General features: G+C 40.3%; 2 protein-coding genes across 2 annotated transcripts in view; one reads left to right on the forward strand and one right to left on the reverse strand.

Annotated features, from left to right (window-relative positions):
• LOC134669976 (protein halfway) overlaps nt 1-17,846 on the forward strand; it is a 50,373-nt gene extending 32,527 nt beyond the window's left edge. The window contains exons 2-10 of the mRNA XM_063527621.1: nt 757-861; nt 1,858-2,041; nt 4,534-4,659; nt 11,145-11,342; nt 11,795-11,970; nt 12,549-12,728; nt 13,425-13,583; nt 14,228-14,338; nt 14,964-17,846. Coding sequence (XP_063383691.1) covers nt 757-861; nt 1,858-2,041; nt 4,534-4,659; nt 11,145-11,342; nt 11,795-11,970; nt 12,549-12,728; nt 13,425-13,583; nt 14,228-14,338; nt 14,964-15,242 — 1,518 coding nt within the window. The 3' untranslated portion in view covers nt 15,243-17,846. The remainder of the gene's footprint in view (nt 1-756; nt 862-1,857; nt 2,042-4,533; nt 4,660-11,144; nt 11,343-11,794; nt 11,971-12,548; nt 12,729-13,424; nt 13,584-14,227; nt 14,339-14,963) is intronic.
• Nucleotides 17,847-17,870: 24 nt separating this feature from the next.
• The window catches only part of LOC134669974 (DEAD box protein 52 homolog), a 36,900-nt gene continuing 28,729 nt past the window's right edge, over nt 17,871-26,041 (reverse strand). The window contains exons 12-13 of the mRNA XM_063527620.1: nt 20,227-20,373; nt 17,871-18,093 (exon numbers count right to left, since the gene is read on the reverse strand). Coding sequence (XP_063383690.1) covers nt 17,892-18,093; nt 20,227-20,373 — 349 coding nt within the window. The 3' untranslated portion in view covers nt 17,871-17,891. The remainder of the gene's footprint in view (nt 18,094-20,226; nt 20,374-26,041) is intronic.

A 26,041-nucleotide genomic window follows, 5' to 3' on the forward strand; every position in this document is an offset into this window, starting at 1 on the left:
TTACTGTGGAGTGGCTGCGGAGGATTGTCCCTGGTCCCATAATATAATTTATTTATACAAATATATAAATTAATTTTATTTTTTCTACAATTTATTAGAAATCCGTATTTTCTGTCATTAAATTTAGTAAATCACATAAAATAGGAGTCGATTACCGTTCAAAAATGCTTCGAAATGTTTGACTTGGCAGAAAACCAAGCGTCTGAAACTCTGATCACATGTTGATAATTTAAAAAAAAAAGTTAGTTGGCGGGAATTGGTTATGTATTATGTTCTTTCGCTTTGCGACAATTTCGTGGTGTAAATTGCCGTGAAAAATATAATTTATTTTCCTCGCAATCGAAGTGAAAAGCAGAGTGTACAACAAGGGCATAAATGTCCATTTTTACCCTCGTCTACTATTTTGGTCGTCTTACCTTGGCCGTTACGTCTAAAAATTGCCTTGTATAAAAATGGGTCACTTTATGCCCTTGTTGTACAATCAACTATATAGAGTCTGTTCGGAAAGAGTCGTCGTGGAATCTATTGGGCCCCATACGCACCACGATTCTTCTCTTCCAGCACAGACTATTTCATAAACGTTTACATAAACCCCCTTATTCATAAACGTTTACTAAAGTTGACAAGCCGATAATAATCGTTTGTCCTTTTCCGACGTATTGGTATGACGGAAAGGGAAAAACGATTATTATCGGCTTGTCAACTTTAGTAAACGTTTATGAATAAGGGGGTTAATCTTTGTTAATTTTGCCGCAGGCGGCGCTATGGTGCTTCGTGGTGTACCTGCTGGGACACATGCCGACCATAGAGATGAGAGTGGACGAGCTCGAGCAAGCGGCACAGAAGTACAGGAGTCCAGAGGTCAGTTCTATTGTTCTCCAAAAATTTAAAAAATATGGACCATATGTTGGCGCCACCCGCGAATTAGACTACCCGTCTTTTTCTAACTGTATTAATCAAAGAGGGACGGGTAGTCTATCTCGCGGGCGAGATACTTTCGCGTCAGTCATGTGCTAGACCGGCTGGTAGACCAGGTAGGTAGATACTAAAGTTAGACCAAGATAAGTCTGCAACGTTTTTGATAGAACACGCAGTGCAAGTGTTATTTTAAACGTCACACTTTTATGAAATTTAACGTATAAATAACTCTTGCACTGAGTATGCTATCAAAATCGTTGGTGACTTTTCTTGGTCTAACTCTATAGTTCGTTTTTTTTAGCATTAGAAAGAAATCCACAGAAGCAAGCGTGCAGTTTTTATCAGGCTCTTTAATTGTTAATAATTATTGAATTATCTAATGAAGCATCGTCAATACATATAATTTACTTCAAATTATTACCGCTAATAGTGCCGGATTTGGAACCACAAGCTTACTTCTGCGAAGTTCTTTCTAATGCTAAAAAAAACGGACTGTAGCAGCCCTCTTGATTGAGGCGCTGCAGTGTACCTGCTGGATTATTTTCCTTCCCACGTTCGATCTTCACATATTCAAGACTAATTTGTTACGGGGATAAATGTAACTATTTCTTTTATGGTCACACTATACCCTCCTAAGGCCCAGCCATACAAATGAAAAATGCAAAATTTGCCACAGAAATTTATACCTATTGTAGTTGATTCAGCGTTGTTCAAAAACTGAACGAAGCAAAAGCAACTCTGTTCCAATCGAATATGATTTAAATTTAATTGAACTGAATAAGTACTATAGGTAGGACCTTGGGCCTTAGGAGGATACTTTGCGATCATTAAATATGTCACCATACCCTTTGAACGCCACGCCTATCGTGCGCTCATCACTAACAAAACCTGGACAATTTTAATATTGATTCTGAATTATTCTCATAATTTAATTTCCAGCCAGTACCTGCATCCACACCAGCACCCATATACCCCAAGCCCAACATGAAGCTGGGGAAGTGTTTCCACTTGGACCGTTCCCAGTGCCCCACCAAGGAGTTGCGCTGTGACACCGTGGACCCTACCTCTGTGTTCTGCTGTGACGTGGACAGTTTCACGCTAAAAGAAGGCCTCACTGCATACAGTAAGTCCTTATTTTCTTAATAGCCACATCTTAATACCAAATCCCAAGCCATATAAAACTGGGGATCTGTTTCAACCTGGACGCAGTTCTCAGTGTCCCGCCAAGGAGTTGAGCTGTGACACCGTGGACCCTACTTCTGTGTTCTGCTGTGACGTGGACAGTTTCACGCTAAAAGAAGGCCTCACTGCATACAGTAAGTCCTTACTTTCTTAGCCACATCTCCCCCACATATCCCAAATCCTATATGAAACTGGAGATCGGTTTCAACCTGGACGCAGTCTTGTGTCTCGCCAAGGAGCTGCGCTAGGAAACCGTGGACCCTACTTCTGCGTTCTGCTGTGTGGATAGTTTCACGCTAAAAGAGCGACTGCGTTCAGTAAGAGTAAGTCTAATATAACTCTTTTTTTCTTCTCTATCTATCTGGTTTTCCACCGCCAAAGAACTGCGCTATGGCACCGTGGTCCATACTACTGTGACACCGTGGATAACTTCTATGTTATATTGTGATTTGGACAGTTTCACGCTGAAAGTGGGCTTGACTGCTCATTCTTTTGTTTTTCTTTTTCATTACTTATTTCTCATCTTATTCTTAGTCATCAAGAAACTACACTGTGTTACTTACCGTGGATCCTATCTCTGCGATCTGGTGCGATGTGGACAGTTTAACGCGGACCGCTAAGTTTGTATTATTTGAATGCCAATCCGATATCGAACCTGATTCCTATGACAAAGACAGATAGAGAGCACCCTGTGGCATGAAGTATGCCTTTTTACATTAATTTCTTAGATGTATAAACCTGTAAATACAGAAAACACATACTTTTTACTTCTATCCGGTATCTTCGACGATTGCGACAGACACTCTCACGTGGACGAAGTCGCGGGCAGAGGATACATTATAATAATGTAATCATAGATATCTTGTTTGCAACATCACAGTACCTTCTGTTGTCCATCTGCATGTAACGACCGCTAGGTACGGCGGTTGTTTATCTCCGAATGCCACATGTTTGTGTTGTCTCTGTTGATTACTAAACAGACGATAAAGACAAAACCAATATTTGTCTCTGAGGAAATCGAGTGAACTGGGTCAGGCTGACGACCGAATACTGTCGTGGTATAAGAAGGTTGTATGAGGCATGGGGTAGTTGGCTGTTATGGTGTTTTGTAATGTTGCTGTGCTGTGGTTGGATGAGTAATTATTAAAATGGCTTAAGACGCAATAGGTTCAGAGGACTCCCACAAAAACTTAATAAGTACCTGTCTATATGAAAACTGTATTTATTTATTCTTGTTTTTATGTACCTTAAGTGAAGATATTTTCGTAAATTCTAAGGGATGCATTTTATACCATAGGTATTATGTTTTTAACGAATGTCGCCGGCGCACTGTTTTGGCAGACAAATACTGAATCTCGCGGAACTCAATAGGAAGTGATAAACTAGGATGTTTATTTATTAAATAAATATATATGTACTTAAAACATGTTTGATACCTACTTTGTACTTTGTTTAGGGAATTATAAATTAAACATCCCTATCCTGCAAGAGTACCTATTAATACATGTTTCAAAGACGAAAACAAAAAAATACAAACAGCTTGTTAAGGAAAACGGACTATACGTACCTACTTATTAATCCGCTTTTCTAGGAAGCATCTGTAGTATGGAAATACGAGGAAAAACAATGTTATCATAATTTTACTAAACAAACTGAATAAAGGACGATTACATCGCAAATAACTGTAGGTGTATTGTACATAAATAGAACTCACTTACTATTAGTAGTGTCTAGTAGTGCTAATTGTGCGTAGCTAACTAAATATGTATTGGTGTAATGTTATGTAAACAATATAACTAGCACTTGTATTTGCATTACAAGAACGGACGTACTATTAGATATGCACTAATGTACACGACTCGGTACTTAGACCTTGGCCAAGCTAACTTTGCGCATATATCCCTAAAGCTAAAAGCTTTATACTTGACGTAGCATAGCACTTGGCATGAAAACTTAGCGGTTGTCGGACTCTAGTTAATGTATTAGCTTAAGGTTTTACGGTCAGACAAAAATACGCTAGCAAGTGCACAAGTAAGATTAAGTATGCGTATAACTCTTGAGAACTTACTGTAATAAACTCTAAAATATATCTGGGCATTTTCATTTAACTTGTACTTTCAAGCGCGACTTAATTAAGGCGTGTTTCAGTAACGTCTAACCATTACATTTCTGACAAAATGTATGGGATTTGACATTGACCGTCAGTTTTGTAACGATCGCTAACCGGCCGTTAAAGGTGCACAGTTAAATGAAAATGCCCATCTGTCTGTTTTATCTGCTAACACGCACACTCCTGAATTTTCAGGAGGCCACCGTGCGTGTCGATTTAGCGAGCGTAATTATAGCGTACTAATAAAATACCTATTTATAGTTAGGTACATCATGAAATTATAATTTTTACACCACATTTACCAACAATTTCTCCTGTTACAGTGAAACAGAACATCACAAATCTCCACGTGTTGAACGCCACCATAACGGAACTCGACCTTTCCCAGTCCGTGTTCCGACGACTGGCGTCCATGGCGCTTACTGACGGGAACATCGGACAGATTGTCGGTAAGTTACCAAAACAGAACATCACGCCACGAACGCCATCATCACGGAGTTGGACCTGTTGCAGTCCGTGTTCCGAGTGTTCCGACGACTGGCGTCCATGGCGCTTACTGATGGCAACATCGGACAGATTGTTGGTAAGTCACCAAAACAGAACATCACGCCACGAACGCCATCATCACGGAGTTGGACCTGTTGTAGTCCGTGTTCCGAGTGTTCCGACGACTGGCGTCCATGGCGCTTACTGATGGCAACATCGGATAGATTGTTGGTAAGTCACCAAAACAGAACATCACGCCACGAACGCCATCATCACGGAGTTGGACCTGTTGCAGTCCGTGTTCCGAGTGTTCCGACGACTGGCGTCCATGGCGCTTACTGATGGCAACATCGGACAGATTGCTGGTAAGTCACCAAAACAGAACATCACGCCACGAACGCCATCATCACGGAGTTGGACCTGTCTCAGTCCGTGTTCCAACGACTGGCGTCCATAGCGCTTAGTGAGGGCAACATCGGACAGATTGTTGGTAAGTTACCAAAGCTAGAGTGGTATTTCAAGGTCCAATATGTTGCGTCTCACATTTTGCTTAATGAGAGAGTGAGACGCGATGCTCATTGGACCAATAAATTGGACAGGTGGTATACCATCCACAACAACATAACATCTGTCAAGAGGTATCAGACGATCGATCAAAATAGTTCTTATTAGAATAATTATTTTCTCAATGGTCAGTTAAGAGTAGGTACTTTGGTAGGTACCTACTGCTACGAGTATACAATACTAGCTAGAATTATTTTCGGACAGTGTCGAAAGCATTTGAGTGCGTGATTCACTTATATTTATATAAAAAGCATAATATTATATGGATCACATTTTATTCCACGCATACCGCAGCCCGTGAGAAGGAATATGAAGCCACGAACGACGGTGGTAAGTGAAATACCTTAGCTGTTGTGCTCTGTAATTAACGTTATATCTGTAGTTAAATGTGTATTTAGACGTGAACAACGAACGACCTACAAAATTTAAGAGCCCATCAACATGAACACTAGCGCCACTCCTAAATAATCGTGATTATTTAAATTTAACGAAAGATATGCAATCTATCGGCCTAAGTTAAAACGTCCGTTTTTGTTTTGAGCTCATAGATCGACGAATTCAGCAACATAAAAACTAGTTTGATGCAAAGGGTACTTAAATACAAAATACAGTAAGGTAAAAGTACGCTTCACCGAACGCTCTGAATCCGTCCGTATCACCGAATTTCTTCTATTTTAGGCTATAAGTCGATTACTTACAGCTGATATTTACTTGCGTATTTTTTTTTCACGAGTTAAATACCTGTCCCTTCCATTAGGCCCCAGAGTCGGCCAATTTGTGCCGCAGTTGGGACGTGGCAATTGATCGAAACAGGTCGTCGCTGCCGATTGCCACTTTGTATGAGCAACCTTAAAGAAATCGTTAAGAAGTTGCGTATATTTCTTAAGGCCATAAAACCTTTTAAATTTATTTCTGTGTTTCAAAGTATGGTTTTACAGTGTGATTACCTAATTAGTTTGTGTATTTTAGTAAATTTAACTAATTTAGTGTAGTCATATTATCAGAAATTAAGCTTAATGTGAGTTCGGTGATGAGTACACCGACAATTTAATTGGAAGGTATTATCGAACAGCGTCCGAAATCAGGAAAAGCGTATGTTTTTGAAATTATTTTTCTAGTGGTTGATTACGAACTATTTAGATTAACTACCTAATTTCACAAATAAATTAATGTATTTGTAATTTTATGAGCAATTGCCGAACAACAATAACCTATATAGATTATTATAAAACTGCGTTTGGCAAGACTATTATCAAACAATAATTTTAGATATTTTACGCCAGTATTAGCGAGAATTTTATACATGTACGGTTTAGTAATGGATTCAAGTATTAAATTAATTGATAGATTTGTAGTTATACCATATTGATTACGATTTAAATAGTATTTTCAAAATCTGTTCGCGAAATAGGTTCCTCATATTTTCCATGTTTCGTTCACCGAACGGCTGTTCGGTGAATGGTACCTATGGTCTCTGCTACCGAACTCATATTTGCGTTGACCATGCTTCTATTCGACGTTCATTAGAATATCATCCTTATTATTATAACGACAAGGTCTATATTTATATGTTTATTTTTTGTGACAATTATTTCAATGCCAGCCCTTCTCAAACTTTAGACATACTTATTGGACGCCTGATAATAGTCTCGGAATGTGGACAAAAAAACTCAATCTGATAATAAAAATAATAAAGCAATAATATTTTATACAGGATGGTTCAAACCTAGACGTCCAACATTTTTTTTAGATTCGTCTCGTCGTCGTCGTCATCTCGTCGTCGTGGGGCGATTTAAACTTGACTTTTTAAACTTCAAACTTTTGTTATTTAACCTTCCCTAGAAAATGGACGAGACAAAATGCATAAAAGAGCCAAATTTTTTTATACATATACGTACATGTTCTCGGGGGAGCCTCACCCCTAGAGAACGCGTCCCCGGGTGGCGGATAGGGGGTGCCCTGCGGATGTTCTTTTCAGAACATAAGCGGGGCTGGAGGGAAATAAAATACCTCCCGCGGACCAAACAGGCCGGAGAAGGAAACTCCGTCAACAATACTTCCCCCTAGTCTAGGCTGCTTAGACATCTTCTGAGTTAAGGCTGGACTGGGTGCTGTGCGTTGGGCTGGAGCGCACAGAAATGCGGCGGCGGATGAGCTTCACGGAGCCAACGGCGGCGTTATGGCCCTCCAGGAGGGCCACAGTCTTGGCGTCAGGTGGCAACCGGCCGGAAAACACATAGCCAAACAAAAACCTCTCCAAATACCATGAAAGTACACCAAGAATTAAATGCTATAAAGGTTAGGGCGTCCCCCGTAAGCGACGGTCAGAGGCTATCAAATGCGAATGGAAATGCTAAGGCGTACCCTGTAAGCGACGACAGACACTGCGCAAATAAACTGCGCATAGCTACATGGAATATTGGTTCCCTGACCGGACGTAGCCAAGAACTGGCGGAAACCTTACAAAGAAGAAATATCAATGTTTGCTGCATCCAAGAACTAAAGTGGAAAGGCTGTAAATCCCGTGACATTGGTAGGGGTTACCAACTTATATACAACGGAACGACAACCAAGAGAAACGGAATCGGCATTATCCTGGACAGTACACTTAAGCAGAGATTGATTAACGTAAACAGAATCAGCGACAGGTTGATGTGCATCAAACTAGCCCTGGATAATGGCCCTGCTTGGAACATCATTTCTGTATATGCCCCACAGATGGGCTGTAATATAAGCGAGAAGGAGGAGTTTTGGGATGACCTGGATGATCTCCTGCAATCTCTGCCCAAGGGGGAGGGACGATTGGTGGCTGGCGATCTAAATGGCCATGTGGGCCATAAGGCACCACCAAATTCAAATATTCACGGCAATTATGGCTACGGGACCGTAAATAGCCAAGGCACCACCATAATGGAGTTGGCGACCCAGTTCGATCTTCCCATAGTAAACACGTATTTCAAGAAAAGGGAAGAACATTTGATCACGTACAAGAGTGGAGGAAAGCATTCCCAAATAGACTACTTCCTCTGCGATAGATCTTTTTTGAAATACGTAAAGGACTGTAAGGTTATCCCTGGCGAACCTCTTACAACGCAGCACAGAATTTTGGTGGCCTGCCTCACTCTGCCGAAATGGTTCGCTAAGCAAAAAGTGCAAAAAAGCCGGCCACGAATAAAATGGCAAGAACTGTCTAATCCCGTAGGCGATATAGTCAACAGTAAGATAATAGAATATCTAAAGAACGATATAAGCGAGGCTCCTAACAACGCTAGCACAATTTGGCAAAATTTTCACAATTTCTGCACCGTTACTGCTAAAACCCATCTGGGAATATCGAAAGGCTTACTAAAAACAGATAAAGACCCAAAATGGTGGGACGATAATGTAAGGAAATCACTTATAGAGAAAAAACATGCATTTAAAGTCTGGCAGAACACGGGGTTGGACTGTGACAGAGATACATATAACATCCTTAAGAAAAAGGCGAAGAAAATGGTCGCTACCACAAGAGCCAGTGCCCAAAATAACTTTTACAAAAAACTTGAAGATGCTACAACCGGAACCGAGATATTCAAGCTAGCTAAATGCCGTAACAATGCCACTAAAGATATTAAACACAACAAATATATCAAGGATAACTCTGGAAGGCTCTTGACCTCCGACGGGGATATAAATGGTAGATGGCTCGAGTATTATCACCAATTGCTTAACGAAGAATTTCCACATAACAAGCTTACACCACTTTTACCCATCTTGGGACCTGTCCAAGATATATCAATGACGGAAACTAAGATCGCCTTGTCCAAAATGAAGAACAGGAAAGCTACCGGACCCGACGAAATACCAATCGAAGTGTGGAAAAAAACTGGGTTACCAGGGGTACAGTGGCTCACGAAGCTAGTTAACACAATATTTCTTAGCAAACACATACCAGACATGTGGAGATCTAGCAATCTAATACCATTCTACAAGAATAAGGGAGATGTGGCAAACTGTGGTAATTATCGGGGCATTAAACTCACTTCGCATACCTTGAAACTGTATGAAGGTATACTCGTTGACCGACTTAAGAAACTGATTAATATAACACCGAACCAATGCGGATTCAGTAGCGGAGTGAGCACAATAGACGCAATCCATACGGTCAAGATCTTAATCGAGAAATACAAATCCAAGAAACAGGACCTTCACATGGTATTTGTTGATCTTGAGAAGGCCTTCGACCGTGTACCACGAGAACTCATTTGGCAGGCATTAAGAGCGCAAAACATCCCAGAACATTATATAGAGGCTATACAGGACTTGTACCGGGACATAACGACCCGAGTCGTAAGCCCTGCAGGCGTCACGGGTGACTTCGAAGTTAAGGTTGGTGTGCACCAAGGCTCGGCACTAAGCCCCCTACTCTTCAACATAGTCATGGACTATTTAACTAGAGATTTACAGAAACCCGCACCATGGACACTGTTATACGCGGATGACATAGTCTTGATTGCCGAGTCCCTCCAGGACCTACAAGCTGAATTAAATGGGTGGGTAACAGCCTTAGAAACACAGGGACTTAGAATCAGTCGGGAGAAAACCGAATATATGTTCTGCCACTTAACAAATACAGGGCTAGGTACCACTGCACCGCCGTGTATCGAAGGAGTCCCACTCAAGCAGGTGGAGTCGTTTAAATATCTGGGATCTATAGTGTCACCGCAGACTACCGCAGAGAAGGACATCCAGCACCGAATCTCATCAGCCTGGCTTCAGTGGAGATCACTCTCTGGTGTCTTATGTGATCCCCGAATACCTATAAGAACTAAAGGTCAGATCTATAAACAAGCCGTAAGACCAGCGTTGTTATATGGATCAGAATGCTGGGGTTTAAGGAAAGCTGACGAGCAAAAACTTCACACTACTGAGATGAAGATGCTGCGCTGGGCGGGCGGCGTCACCAGACTTGACAAAGTACGAAACACCTACATCAGAGGAACATTTAAGGTCGCTAACGTCAGCGACAAATTGGCGGAAGGCCGCCTACGCTGGTATGGCCACGTCATGAGACGTGATGAAAGCCACATGACAAGAGCTGTACTAAACATAAGGGAGGGTAGCCGAGGCCGAGGACGACCCCTCACAACTTGGAGCAGCACCGTTAAAAGAGACATGGAGGCAGCAGGCATAGATAAAAGTATGACAGCAGACCGCATAAAGTGGCGGAATGGTATAAGGAGGGCCGACCCCAACTAGAGATGGGAATAATAATGGCCAGGAAGAAGAAGAAGAAGATACGTACATGTTTGATAATTGTTGCATACCTACCTATTTGGGATGACTTATTTTTCAAAAGTATTTATCAATAAAAAAGACACGTCAAGATCGCTTACCACCTTTCTAATGCTAAAAAACAAAGTATAGTAGGGATTTAATACTGAACTACTAAAGTTTGGGCACCACTCAACACCATATTTTCATACAATTATTTCCTAGTTCGGTAATGCGGCCTCCCTATTCGGTATAATGTGCAAATCACGTTTCTTAGTTCGGTAAATGGTACAATCAAGGAAACTGGAAGAAATTATTTTAAAAATATTTTTAATATACGTCCAATCATTTCAGTAATTTATAGTTATGTTCAAATGAGGACAAATTTATCTAAGTTTCAATTTTAGTATTGAACATATTCGTATGCAAATACCAGAACTAATTAAAAAAAGAAACGTAAGTCTAGGTCTTAAGCATTCGGTGAAGCGTACTTTTACCTTACGTAGCGGGCCCCCTTTTTAAAATACCTATCGTTAAATTTAAATAACCACGATTATTAAGCAGTGGCGCTAGTATGCGCGTTGATGGGCTCTTAAACAGTCGTTTTATAAAACAAATGTATTCGTTACAGGTCAGTTCCCAAAACACTCGTCAATAGCCTGCCTCAACATCTCCAATAACAACCTGACGACGGCCAAACTGCCGACCACGCTGCGGCCGTTCGCCTACCTCTTCAACCTCACCGTGTTGGACGCGTCCGCGAACAACCTCACGGAGTTCCCGCTCAGCTTGGTGCAGAGTAATCGGAAGATTTTCATAGACATGTCAGGTGAGAGTTAAGGACTAAGAGAAGTGAGATGAATAGCAGATCTCTCTGTTCTTATAATTCATACTTTCGGTACAGAATCTCTACTTTTGTAAATGTGAAAGTATCTGTATCTGTCCGGAGCAGTGCCGAGACTCTCGGCGGGAGGCTCTCGACGAGTGTGTACATTCAGAATTCTCTTCCGCGAATGCCCCGGCTGTGTAACTGGAATGAGTCATAATCAGTGGCGGATTTGCAGTCTGCCGCCCTAGGCCCCAGGCCCTGTAGCCGCCCCTTTCTTAGCACCTACGATATTGACTATATTTTGAGTTATTTCTTGTTATCATCAGCGAATTTTGGGTCTCAATTTGCCGCTCCTAAATATCTTGCCACCCTAGGCCCGGGCCTACTATGCCTTAGGGCAAATCCGCCACTGGTCATAATATACTTGCTTACAAATGTTTATTTAATTTCAGGGAACAACCACATGCCGTGCAAAGAGTTCCAAATGGCCATGGACAGCAACAATTCGCTAGTGACCTTCCTGAACTACAACAAGACGTATTGCGTGCGCGACATACGCTTCAACGACATGCAGTGGTTCCAGGAGAAGTCGTTTCTGCAAATTGACCATCTTAAAGTTCAAAAAGAGGTAGGTAAATGGGTGAATACTGAATATAGGTAGTATTTTTATTGTTACTCGTTACCAATGGTCACATTCTTCTGGACAACTCTGGACAATTCCGATTTTATGTAAGGTTAAAGTACCAGTGCTCGACACCGTAATGCCCAATAGATGACACCCTTCTGTGAAATTTATTGACAATGACTTAAGATTGAAAGTGGCATCTACTGGGACACTGTCGGGCACTCGGACGTTTACCTTAGTAGGTACGTAACTACTTTAATTCCATGACTAAAATATATGTTATATGTATACTCTGGAACACCTAGTTCGTCAGTAGAACGAGGCGGCAAATTTAAAAAATGTAGGCGCGAAAATTAGAGTTGATATCTAATAGGAAATCTGTTAAAATTGCGCCTTTTTCTACTGACAAAGTGGGTGAGTTGAGTATTGTTTCCAACGGACTTGCTACACGAAACTACAATTGTTTTTGCCATTTTGGCTAGCGAAACCCGAAAAACGGAATTTTCGACATAACCGATGTCTTTTGTCAGGGCCTTGAATCTTTTGTAACGTCAATCCACAATCACTAATCTTTTCCGCAGCTAACTAACATCTGCCGCAACATCAAGCCTCTGGACGCGAACTGCACTTGCTTCCTGGACAGACTGGAGCTGACGCATCTGGAGTACATGGTGACTGTGGACTGCACGCAGCGGCATCTCAAGGTCATGCCGACGGATCTGCCCCCGAACACTTGGAAGCTGAACGTGTCTTATAATAACGTAAGTTTAATTTTACAGGCGTGGTACTTCTCTGTTGTCCGTGCGGAAAACGTCAATTTTCGGGCCGCTGCGCTACGAAGTTGCCGCTTTCTGACTCCGTTGAACAGAAAAATGGTATACACACCTCGGGCAGTCAGATTGTACTGTTACGAGTAGGCTATTTTAAACGCGATAAGCGCCTGTTTCAACAGTGATACACACACACACACACAGTTTTGAGTGATTATACTGTAAAACGTAATTCAAGACCAAAAAAAGTAAACAATGTTGCCACTTTTTACTAGCGCGTCTTGCATTTATGTAAAAATAAGTAAATAAAAGTACTTTTTTTAAATAGTAGGAGTAAAATTATGAATAAATAATTTATCTTAGGGTGATTATTTATCAAAAGGAATTTACTATTTTACAAACAAATTATTGCAATGGCAACATTGTCTTACTCTTTTTGGTCTTGAATTACGTTTTGCAGTTTAGTGTGTTTAGTGCGGGTGTATACATTTGCTGCTTGCGTTTAGTATAGGCAGGTATAGGGTTGCCATACGTCCCAGATCCCGCAATGTCCCTGTTAGATGCTTGGTGTCTCGGTGATACTCACAGGAGCAAAATGAAAAAAAAAAAAAACACGCAACCCTATTACCCATTTTGAAAAAGAAATGGATATTATGATATTTATGATGATGGTGTTGTCTTTTTCAGATAACGAGCCTAGAAGCGGTAGGCGACGACCCGTCATACGAGCTTCTCAAGCAACTCATAGCAGACCACAACGATATAGAGAATATTGGTCCGCTGGAAGGGACCAAGTTTGCTGACAACTTCATGCTGTTCTCCATCACGCACAACAAGCTGAAGAATGTAAGTCTTATTGCTTAGAGTTAAGGTACATTTTAGAATGTGAGTCTTACTGTCTTGTGGTAAGGTTCATTTTAGATGTAAGCAAGTCATAACAGACCACAATAATATAGAGAATATTGGTCCGCTGGAGGGGACCAAGTTTGCTGACAACTTCATGCTGTTCTCCATCACGCACAACAAGCTGAAGAATGTAAGTCTTATTGCTTAGAGTTAAGGTACATTTTAGAATGTGAGTCTTACTGTCTTGTGGTAAGGTTCATTTTAGATGTAAGCAAGTCATAACAGACCACAATAATATAGAGAATATTGGTCCGCTGGAGGGGACCAAGTTTGCTGACAACTTCATGCTGTTCTCCATCACGCACAACAAGCTGAAGAATGTAAGTCTTATTGCTTAGAGTTAAGGTACATTTTAGAATGTGAGTCTTAATGTCTTGTGGTAAGGTTCATTTTAGATGTAAGCAACTCATAGCTGACCACAACGATATAGAAAATATTGGTCCTTTGGATGGGACCAAGTTCGCTGACAACTTCATCTGTTCTCAATCACGTATAACAAATTGAAGAATGTGAGTCTTATTGCTTAGAGTTAAGGTACATTTTAGAATGTGCTTCTTGCTGTTCTAATCATTTGTTTCATACAGATCCACACGTACATGCTGTCGAACATGTTCGACAACCCAGGGTCCTACAACACGTTCCTCATCGGCGGCAACTACATACACTGCGACTGTAACACAGAGAAAGTCATCAAAGTGAGTGCATCTCTTTCTATTTAGTAATGTATGATGGAGGCAACAGGTTTCTCACTAGCAGCAATTACATACAAAGCGACTGCAACACTGAGAAAGTCATCAAAATATAATTTGTGAGAGAGACGGTATCGAAAAGCTGATACCTAATGGCTCCTCTTCACGTTGGGCCAACGCCAACGCCAACGAGGGACGCATTTATGCAGCATAAGTGATATTGCTATCTCATTCTACCGCATGCCTGCGTCCCTCGTTGGCGTTGGTGTTGGCCCAACGTGAAGAGGAGCCATAAGGGTGGTATTCCATTTGTCCAATATCTTTGTCCAATGTGTATTGCGTCTCACATTTTACTTAAAGACAGAGTGATACGCAAGGACATTTGACAACGTTAAACAGGTAGAAAACCACCCTAATCGGTAAGGCCTCTAAAGTGGAGGTCAGGGGATTCAATCTAGTTCCTACCTACCAATGAGTTTCTTGGTCATTTTCAAACATCATTTCATACACTCTAGAACAATGAAATCTGGAGACATTAGAGAATTTTAATACCAAGTTTTTTAGCGTATAATAGTAACCCTTCAATGTAAAATATATGTAAGTAACTACTATAGTTTTTCTTTCATTTCAGCCATGGCTAATAGAAGTCTCAAAAACCATCCTCGATTACAAAGAGCTTTACTGCGAGGACAACATGGGCCCAGTAGTCGAACTAAAAGAATTCCAAGTCTGCCACACTCCGAGAGACTGGACCGACTATATCTACTACATTATCACTCTAGAAGTCTTAATTCTAGTGCTTCTAATTAGTAAAGTATCTTATGATTACTGGATTTTCAAGACGGCAGGATACTTGCCCTGGCCGGCTAATAAGATGCCACGTCTGCCCTGTGATTGGCTGTGTGAGTGACGCGCTGGTTGGTGGATATTGGAGCGATGTGATTGGCTCGCGCGTGGCGGGTTCATGCGCTTTGAGTCTGGAGTCTCAGAGGTTTAAATTCGCCAGTCAAAATACGACCTTGAAGATTGTTACATAGAATTTAATTTTGATTGTCATTGCGGACGCAATATCGCGTCGGACAAACAGAATGGAGCATAACTGCAGTGTGGTTGAATGACTTTTATAACGTTAGAGTGCGACAGACTACAATGAAGTTATTTGGGTGTAATCTCAAAAACAGGACAGTATCTCATTTGTGAAAGACAAGTGCACTGTGATGGACTTATGCTTATTTTTTGATACCATTTAATACAGTACGTTTTTTTAGCATTAGAAAAAGACTACCTAAGCGATCATGACGTGTCTCTTTCATTGAAAAACGCTTTTTAAAAATCAGCAACCAGTATTAGGTACTGAACGCAAAATAATGTAAATAATCGTATATGATCATAATTGTTACATACAATAGGTATTCGCCGTGACTTATTTTCCAAAAGTCAAGATTGTTTACCTTTTTTCTAATGCTAAAAAACGAACTATAGGTTTCATGGATTATTTAATGATGATTTTAGCACATCACAACACAGCATGTGTTGTGATGTGTTTTTCGATAAACAAATGCTGTATATTGAACTTTTTTTATTTTTTCGTGTTTTTTTCATGGACTGCTTTATATGGCTTTATGCTGCATCTAGAGATAGCACATCAGAGATCTATTGTGTATTAGTTAGGTATGTGTAAAATTGTGTCGAATATGTAAATTATGTGTTGTTAAAATCTTTGTAAAACTATATGAAAAATGCGTATAATTTTGATCAAGTGTAGCTTTATGAAAAGCTAAATTGTAGCTATTATTTATACAAATGTATACAAGTATACCGAATAAAACTTTTCCATGGTCCCAACGAATTTGAATCTTATGTCAATACGGCAAACTTTTGCCATTATTTATTTATCGTATGGCATGGCATGCCATGGAAAAATTTATTCACTATATCTGTAACAATACATATATGAAAAGACGATGTACATTAATTTCGAGTTTTAGAGCGGTTTCGCACTACGTCCGATCTAGTGCGTAACTTACCATAGAAATAGTTCTATGGCTACTACAGACCATATTTTCACGGGTTCGGATCGGATTCGGATCGGACGTAGTGCGAAACCGCTCTTATTGTAATGATAATTTTGGGTGTAGTAATGTGACTTTATTGCCAATGAGTCTTGTATCATAGGTAGGTATATTTTTCGCCTTATTACCAAGGAGTAAGGTGCAAAATTGCACCCATTTTTGACCTCGTCTGTATGTTGTTAACAAAATAATCGTACATCTTATTTTATTACAAATATTTACCGCCAATGGTCAGTTAGTGTCCGTCTAAGGGTGGAATTTCATCTGTCCAATATATTGTTCCAATGTCATTGCGTCTCACTCTCTCATTAAGCAAAATGTGAGACGCAAATACATTTTGGACCGAGAAATTGGACAGGTGGAATAGGTACTACCCCGTTAACGAGTAGTACCGACTTGAAGATAACATAGTGAGGGAGTGTCACTATAAACGTCATATTTTCATAGACACTTAGTGATATGTTGCAAATGCCACGCATTGTTAGCTTTAAGTCTTTCTGTCAGTGGGCAGAAATGTGACAACTTTGTTACATAATTCAATCTTACAGTGCGTTATATCAGGCGGTCTAGCATGAGTTGTGATCTCGCCCGCGACTCCATACATCAAGCGCGACTTCGTATGGACCATAGACTAGGAATCCTCTAGACCGAGTTTAGAGCAATTATTTCATGCAACCGATGATGCCAAAAATGCGGGGGTGCGCGGGACGAGGTGAGCGAAGTCCCGTGCCGTGATTGGTCCGTTCAAAGACACGGACGTCACACAAAGACATTTTCGACTCGAACATGGAGTAAAATTACTGTATGCGTGGCAGAGGGGGTAGCGCGACTATGCTCAGTCTGGACGATGTTTCGTCTGTGGTATGGAATCGCGCGCGAGAAGCGACCAATGCTAGACCGCCATATCTACTAGTAACTATAATAGTAGTTATCTAAGAAGAATTTAAACAAAAATGTATGTCTAGGTCAAATATCCCATCCATTTCTGATGTAAGTTCTTAATCTAAGTCTATTTTTGTACTCAATATGTTAATATTTGCTATTTTTGGACCAATCATACTGAAGATTCTAAGAGGCTAAACATTAACTTTCACCTAAGATTTCACTTATTGTTAGCTTAAGTTAGGGCTGAAATAGACTGATTGCAATTCTCAATTTTCCGTATATTTTTTCTGCAGTTGAAAATTAAATGCACTCAGTCTGTTTCAACTACAACCGTTTTGAAATATTATTGGAAATAGGTGCCATATTGAAAAATATACACTGAATTTATCATTATTTTTAGATGTTTATCTATTAAAAAGGCTATAGTTATTATGTATATAAATGCAACGAAGACTGTATATTTTGTATGGGTTTAGTTTTATGTATAGAATATGACCAATAAAAGGGTTGATTTTATAATTTTGTTTGATTTTTAAATAAAATAGTAAGGTAGTTTTATATTTTTTATTTTTGTTGATACACCTTATACATTAGAAATGTATTTAACTTTTTTTACGAACTATAGTTTTCTTTTTATTCTTTTTCATAGTGTTCACCTTATTTTTGTTTTTCTTGGCCATTTTCATTTGTTTCTTATTCTTCGGTTCTCCGTTCTCTGTCTTCTCTATCTTTCTTCTCTTGGCGTTTGTGTTTTTATCTTTAGTCTTGTCCTCTTGTGACTCCTTGTCATTTTCTAGTTTCCTCCTGTTAATAAATTATTCATATTAATGTCAAGCATATATATGTATGCATATTTGTTAATAGTTTAAAACACATCAATGCTTTGTATTTGAAATATGATTGATGGCACAGTAAGGCGACCTTTAACCCTTTGTGTCACAAATTTTTATTAATTATACAATTTTTTGTAATAAAAGCGTGCAGTAGTGTATGGCTTATGATTATGATGTCTAAAATAAGGGAAAATACTTTTTAGTCAATTTTGAAGGGGGTGTATGTAAATAGGTGGTTGGAATAGATGACCACCAGGACGAAAGGAGTTAAGTGAAAATGTTGCACGTTGGTTAAAAGTTGACATTTTATAGTGACTACAAAACACGTCTATTTCATAGTCCATATTATATATAAATACTTAAATACATAGAAAACAACCATGATTCAGAAACAAATATCTGTGTCATCGTACAAATAAATGCCCTTACCGGGATTCGAACCCGGGAACATTTATTTATGTGTATAAATAAATATATATACAAGAATTGTTCGTTTAAAGGTATATAGTTGTGTTTGCTCAGAGCATAAAAAGGTCAACCACGGCGGTGCATGAACAAGAGATTTCCTTTGGCAGGATTGGTCCTTAGGACCCAAGGATGGAATTAAGAAGTGGAGCCACCCAGATTTTTGCTGCAGGTGGGGGGTGGGGAGGTTTTTAAGCGTCTGCGACGTCTGAGGTTAATAATTCTTTAAGTTTAGGTTCTAAGTCAAGTTTAGTATCATTTTCAACTAAATCAAAGTTATAGACATAGATTTCATCGGTATCGGTTCAGCGTTTATTGATTTCCCATACAATCCTACACCTTACCTTTCATTTTTAAGGTATTTTTTTCGGAATAAAATCTATCCTGTGTTCTACCTCGGGACTCAAACTATCTCTATACCAAATTGTATCTAAATCGGTTCAGCGGTTATTGAATCCCCATACAAATTTCCTCCTCCCTTTTCACACCCTTAAGGGATGATTTTTGAGATTCAATGTTTGCTATGTTATTCCCCGGGACTCAAACTATCTCTGTACCAAATTTTAACTAAATTGGTTTAGCAGTTTAAGCGTGAAGAGGAATTGAAAAAAAAGTATTTTTTCATATTTTATGTATTTTTTACTTCAGAATGATGTCATTATGATATCAGAAATGAATTCGGCACCCCCGATTTATTCGAAAACGATACCAAACTTGGCCTAGTAGCTTAAATGATACAGATATCAAGATCAAGTTGAGAGCCCCCCCCCCCCCTAAAAATTTACATCAAAAATCTCGGTGGCTCCACTTCTTGAATCCATCCTTGGGTCCTAAGGACCAACTCTGCCAAAGGAAATCTCTTGTTCATGCAACGCCGTATGTTAGCTCCAGCACCATCCGCTAATAAGATTTGCTAGTAGCAAAGAGAATAAAGTCTATAGAGACGGATTGTCAAAGTAAATTATGTAGCCATTGTAAATTTACTGCCATCTTTCGACAGAACATAAAACTTTCAGAACGCCATTTGACTTTGATCCTTATTCTTTCACTGATATGTGTTACCTTATTAAATATTAACGCAATTTACTCGACTATAGGACAATAGTCTTAAGTCTTGCTTTGTACAGATACTAACACTTTATGGGCTTTGCCTGAAATAAATGATTTTATTATTATTATTATTTGTATGTCTTTTCCATATCTCGGGACCATGGGGTCCCGGACCTTTGGGAGGCGTACGTGGGGCCGAAGCCAACAGCGCAGAGGCCCTTTAAGACACTTTAATCTAAAAGCAAGGGATACACATGGCGGATACCATCCCCGAACGCACAATGTGATACATCCGGAGATGGTCCCCGCCAGGTGCAAAGACTATTGCAGTTATTATTATAGGCCAAAGGTATGGTTCCATGTTTTCGAGCGATGGCGCCACTACCTTCAGCCTACGCTCGAGTAGATGGCGTGAATATTAATATTTAAAAAGTTAACACATAGCAGTTAAAGAATAAGGATCAAAGTCAAATGGCGTTCAAACAGTGTTAATCTTCTGTCGAAAGATGGCAGTAAATGAACTGTAGCTACATAATTTACCATGACAGTAACTCTCTACTTCAAATCCTCTTTGATAGTAGGTACTTACTTATCTGGCCTCTTCCCCAGAATAGTAGAAATCTCGTCTCTCCTCGGAGCCTTTTTAGCAAGTTTCTTCCTCTTATTAGGGTTCTGTTTGAGCGCCAGCATGTAGTCGGGAACGGCGCAGCCCGACTGCTTCATCACTGATGCGATACTGGAATGTAAGGCGTGGGTGGTAGAGTTCAAAGTTGTGTGGCAAACGGTAAGACGTAGCCTAGCTACATTACTGATGCGATACTGGAATGTAGGACTTTGGAGGTAGAGTTCAAAGTCGCGTGGCAAACGGTAAGACATAGCCTAGCTACATTACTGATGCGATACTGGAATGTAAGACGTATGTGGTAAAGTTCAAAGTTGTGTGGCAAACGGTAAGACGTAGCCTAGCTACATTACTGATGCGATACTGGAATGTAAGACGTGGGTGGTAGAGTTCAAAGTCGTGTGGCAAACGGTAAGACAGTCTAGCTACATTACTGAGGCGATAGTGGAATGTAAGGCGTGGGTGGTAGAGTTCAAAGTCGCGTGGCAAACGGTAAGACGTAGCCTAGCTACATTACTGAGGCGATACTGGAATGTAAGGCGTGGGTGGTAGAGTTCAAAGTCGCGTGGCAAACGGTAAGACAGCCTAGCTACATTACTGATGCGATACTGGAATGTAAGGCGTGGGTGGTAGAGTTCAAAGTCGCGTGGCAAACGGTAAGACGTAGCCTAGCTACATTACTGATGCGATACTGGAATGTAAGGCGTGGGTGGTAGAGTTCAAAGTCGCGTGGCAAACGGTAAGACAGCCTAGCTACATTACTGATGCGATACTGGAATGTAAGACGGGGGTGGTAGAGTTCAAAGTCGTGTGGCAAACGGTAAAACAGCCTAGCTACATTACTGGTGCGATACTGGAATGTAAGACGGGGGTGGTAGAGTTCAAAGTCGTGTGGCAAACGGTAAGACAGCCTAGCTACATTACTGATGCGATACTGGAATGTAAGACGTGGCTGGTAGAGTTCAAAGTCGCGTGGCAAACGGTAAGACGTAGCCTAGCTACATTACTGATGCGATACTGGAATGTAAGACGTGGGTGGTAGAGTTCAAAGTCGCCTGGCAAACGGTAAGACAGCCTAGCTACATTACTGATGCGATAGTGGAAGGTAAAACAAGGGTCGTAAGGTTTAAAATCGAGCAGAATTAGTAATCCTATACTCTGTATCTTTAGGTATTTAGATAAAAGTAAACAGAATCGACCTTCAAATGGCTCCTTAAGCCAGTTAAGGGTAGATGAAAACATTACATGATCAGATAATGTAGGTTAAAGTCAGGTCGTTCAGTGACTGATCAAGGCGGTTTGTTGGTTAACCATTAAATGTTATAACTACCCGAAAATTTACAAATTGTATATTTTTATTTAAATACTCAAAGATACACCCCTTTATTCATAATCGTTTACTAAAGTTGACAAGCCGATAATAACCGCTTGTCCCTTTCCGACGTATTGGTATGATAGAAAGGGACAAACGATTATTATCGGCTTGTGAACTTTAAGTAAACGTTTATGAATAAGGGGGACAGACTATAGCAGGGGTCTCCAATCTTTTTTAGCTGAGGGCCATATTGCGCCTAAATTTTCGCGCGGGTCACCGTCATTTTCTGCGTCAGGAGATGGTGTCTGGTCGCTGCTGGTAGGAACAGTTCCACTGTCAATGAATGCTGAACCCCTGGAGCCTGGTCCCGCGGGCCGGACAGTGGGCACTCGCTTTGGAACGAAATGACTGAAAAATTGACATTCGCATTTTTTTTTAAACCCTATTTAAAAAAATGGTTTTCGGTTGAAAATGATGTAAGAATAAATAAAATAATTTGGCCAAGTCCGAGATAGCTCGAGGCATTTAGTGTTCCGTACGGCTACCATCAGTTTGGCATTGACATAAACGATATCGTGAACGTAATTTACTTCCTATAGGTATATCTCTTTCGCACTAATATGTCAGTACGAGCGAGATGCATAGAAAGTAAATTACGTTCACGCCCACGGTAGCGTTTATGTCAATGCCAAACTGATGGTAGCCGTACCGCTCGCATCGTTACATTTTACAGAGGTTGTTTGCCTGTTTTTAGGGTACCGTATTCAACTACACACACAGAACAATAGTACAAAGTGTCTAAGTGCGAAGGCCGAAGGCCGAGCTTTAGCAAAATGTCATCGCTTTAGCACAGAGCAATAGTACAAGTGTCTAAATGTGAAGGCCAAAGGCCGACCTCCGCGTAGCCCGAAGGCCCGAAGCGTCCAGGATGTCAGTGCTTTAACACAGAACAATAGTACAAGTGTCTAAATGCGAAAGCCGAAGGCCGAGCTCCGCGTAGGGCCGAAGGCCCGAAGCGTCCAGGATGTTAGTACTTAAACACAGAACAATAGTATAAGTATCTAAATGCGAAGGCCGAAGGCCGAGCTCCGCGTAGGGCCGAAGGCCCGAAGCGTCCAGGCTGTCAGTTCTGTGTTTAACCACTGATATCTTGCAGGCGTCGGGCCTTCGGCCCTACGCGGAGCTCGGCCTCCGGCCTTCGCATTTAGACACTTGTATTAATTACCTGTGTTTAGAACTGACCTCCTGGCTGGATGCTTCGGACTTTCGGCCCAATGCGACTTCAGCCTTTGGATTTTGCGACTTAGACACTTGTACTTAAAAATACTTGGAAAAGTTACGGGAGGCGCGCGTCTGTCGGACGCTTCGGATCTTCGAATCGCTCCTTCGGCCTTTGCATTTAGTTAGATTCTTGTACTATTGCTTTGTGTTTGAATACCGAAGTCGAGCATCTCGCGAATGCTTGATGTTATGATGTATTATAATAATTTAGAGTAAGGCCAAGCGCGCACCACGATTTTTTGTCCTGCGATAATTTTGTCGCAGAAATGCAACGTATGTGTTTATATGTTAGTGCGCGCATATGCGACAAAAAAATCGCAGCTATTTTTAAATTGTGATTTGTCACATTTTTCCGCAATTGTTCGCGACGCGATTGTCGCAAAGTGAATTGCAGCATGCGGAGTTGTATGGCCCCGCGCGCACTATGATAATAAAATCGCACCCCGGCCGGTCCTCAGTCGGCATTTCGCTCTCCAAACCCCAACATCTCGGCACCTGCACCTCCAATGGAGTCTCAAAATGAGACGCTAGATGTTGACCATTTAATTATGGAAATAGACGGGGATCACCAGTCATACAGCAATCGCATATTAAAGACACGTTTCATGACAAGCGACTGGTCGACTTTTTCATTTTCATCGCAGTGCGCGCAGTGAATTTTCTGCGATATATTACAGCGCGATTCTAAAATCGTGTCGCAAAAATTTATATCGTGGTGCGCGCTTGGCCTATAATACCTTAAAATGTAACATAACTCCTTCAATTTGAATTTAGAACTCATTATTATTTTTTATTTGATTTTGTTTCTAGTTCTATGCCATATATATAGACTTTAATATTATTTAGAACTGCTAAAAAACAAGATCGGCTTACTTTAAATATTTCGTCAATTTTACCTTTGTTTCTAAAAAACTGTGATATTTAACTGTCATATAGGTACTATTTATTAATGTCTTCCAAAATTATTTTCTCGTAACAGGACTGAGGGGCTACCGCGTAAACCGAAATTCGCAATTTGCGGGGATCTTTCTCTTTTACTCCAATGAAGGCGTAATTAGAGTGACAGAGAAAAATGCTCGCAATTTGCGAACTTCTATTTTCGCGGTTATAGCCCTGAATCTTGTTGCTCACCGATCCGTTCAAAAATATACATAAGTACTGAATATAATTAATAGATATTATAATTATACAATTAATACAGAAATGTAATGGTACTTAATGAAAAGGAATATTGTGTATATTGTTTCGACGAATCAGATACTCTCAATAAAATCTATACATGAGGCCAAAGCTGTTCATAAATATTAAATGACTTTATTATCTCTATACGCCTTACTAACTCTATGTGTCCTATTGTGGAAAAAAAAACACAACGACAGTCAAGAACGGAATTCTTAATTTGAATTTTTCAGATTTTTGAGATGCTAGTCCATTGCTTGGAAAGCCCGTTCGAAATTGAAACTTATTTGCAATATAATAAGGTCGTATTTTGTAGATCTCTCTCATACTTATAGTAGGCTATTAAGATAAAATTAAATATCCCACAAAAATAAGCAAGCAGAATTAAACTTTATGTCAAAGACATAAGTCATAAATTTCAATGCCAAAGTTTTAACTAAGGATGTTTCTCGCCTAATATGAATTGACCAGTGTAAGCATCAGTTAGCTAGCCCTAAGCAACCAAAGGTCAAGCTGCAGTTGAAAAACTAATAAAGATAAAGTTAAGCTGATAATTTTCCCGCCGTCTCCATGCTTCTTTAAGTTGGGTATTGACTGGTCAGCTGCCTGTTAGCTATAGTTTTCGCGAAAATCGCCAGGACAGAGGTGAAAATTTTTGTATGAAAACTTGCAACTTTAAATGCATTTTTTGACGCAACTATTGCAGTCTAAAATGAAGTCAAAATCAGTCCATCGACTCAATTTTTTGCAAGCTTTCTAATGGTACCCCACACGATTCTTACAAATGAAAAAAGTTTCAGCCTACCCCTCTCAACCCCCTAAATTTCCCCCTTTAATAAGAAATAAGCAGTTTTGACTTATTCACAATATGAGTGGTGGTAATTGCTATAACTGTTCCAAATTTTAGGTATCTATGTCAAACGGTCTCTGAGAAAAACGTATTTAACTGATTTGCAAGACCGAAGTGATCCCATAAGTGTTCCGTAAACAAAGTTTTGTACGGAACACTAAAAATGTAATATAAAATTTTTCAAAATAAGGCTTATTAAAAGCAGAAAAAAATAAAACCTGTTTATTTGTATGAAACTGAAAAATAGGTATTTTATTATAAGAAAACCGTTACCGATTCCGCTTTCTAACCTTTAGAATATAATATTTCTCCTACTTAATAATTATTGAGAAAAAAAAACCGACTTCCATGGGGGCCGATGAAAGATTATTGTAGATGGTACACTATGTAGAAAAGGAGGTAAAACCACCCACTTTTCTACTAGCATTTCGCTTCTGTATAATGGCTCCTCTACAGGATGGGCCAACGCCGGCCACTCCAAGGGACGCAGCCATGCGGTAGAATGAGATCGCAATATCACTTGCTCCCTCTAACGCATAAATGCGTCCCTTGGAGTGGCCGGCGTTGGCCCATCGTGAAGAGGAGCCATGAGGGTCGTAGTTCTAGCCTAACCTAACCCACTCCTCTGATAGCAGTTCGGTTCTGTGCGGATCGCAGTTCGAACCTAATCAAACCCACTTTTCAAGTAGCATTTCGTTTCTGTAAGGCTTGCAGTTCTAACCTAACCTAATTCTTGTTCGGTTCTGTGAGGATCGCAGTTCAAACCTAACCTAACCCACTTAATGGCGCATGCCGTGCGTTGTACGGGGATTTAAGCGGGAGGGGCTAGTAAGATTGGCATCATCGTACTTTATACTTACACTAATTTTATGGTAGGTAATCATAGTTGTTTATTTAGTTAAGGTATCATAGTGGTTTTCTGCGTCAAGGTCCGGGTCCGAGTCCGGGTCCGAGTCCGGGTCCGAGTCCGGATCCGAATCCTGATCCGAGTCCAGGTCCGGGTCCGAACCGGATCCGGGTATGAGTCCGAGTCCGGGTCCCAGTCCAAGTCAAAATCGAAATTCGTAATCACCAAACGTGTACCATGCGTCATTGAAGAGTTCTGTTCTGGTCATCATCAGCAGTTCCACTTCATCAAATGCGACAGTTTTTAATGT

This window comes from Cydia fagiglandana, chromosome 13, assembly GCF_963556715.1.
Source record: "Cydia fagiglandana chromosome 13, ilCydFagi1.1, whole genome shotgun sequence".
Classification (NCBI taxonomy): Eukaryota; Metazoa; Arthropoda; class Insecta; order Lepidoptera; family Tortricidae; genus Cydia; species Cydia fagiglandana.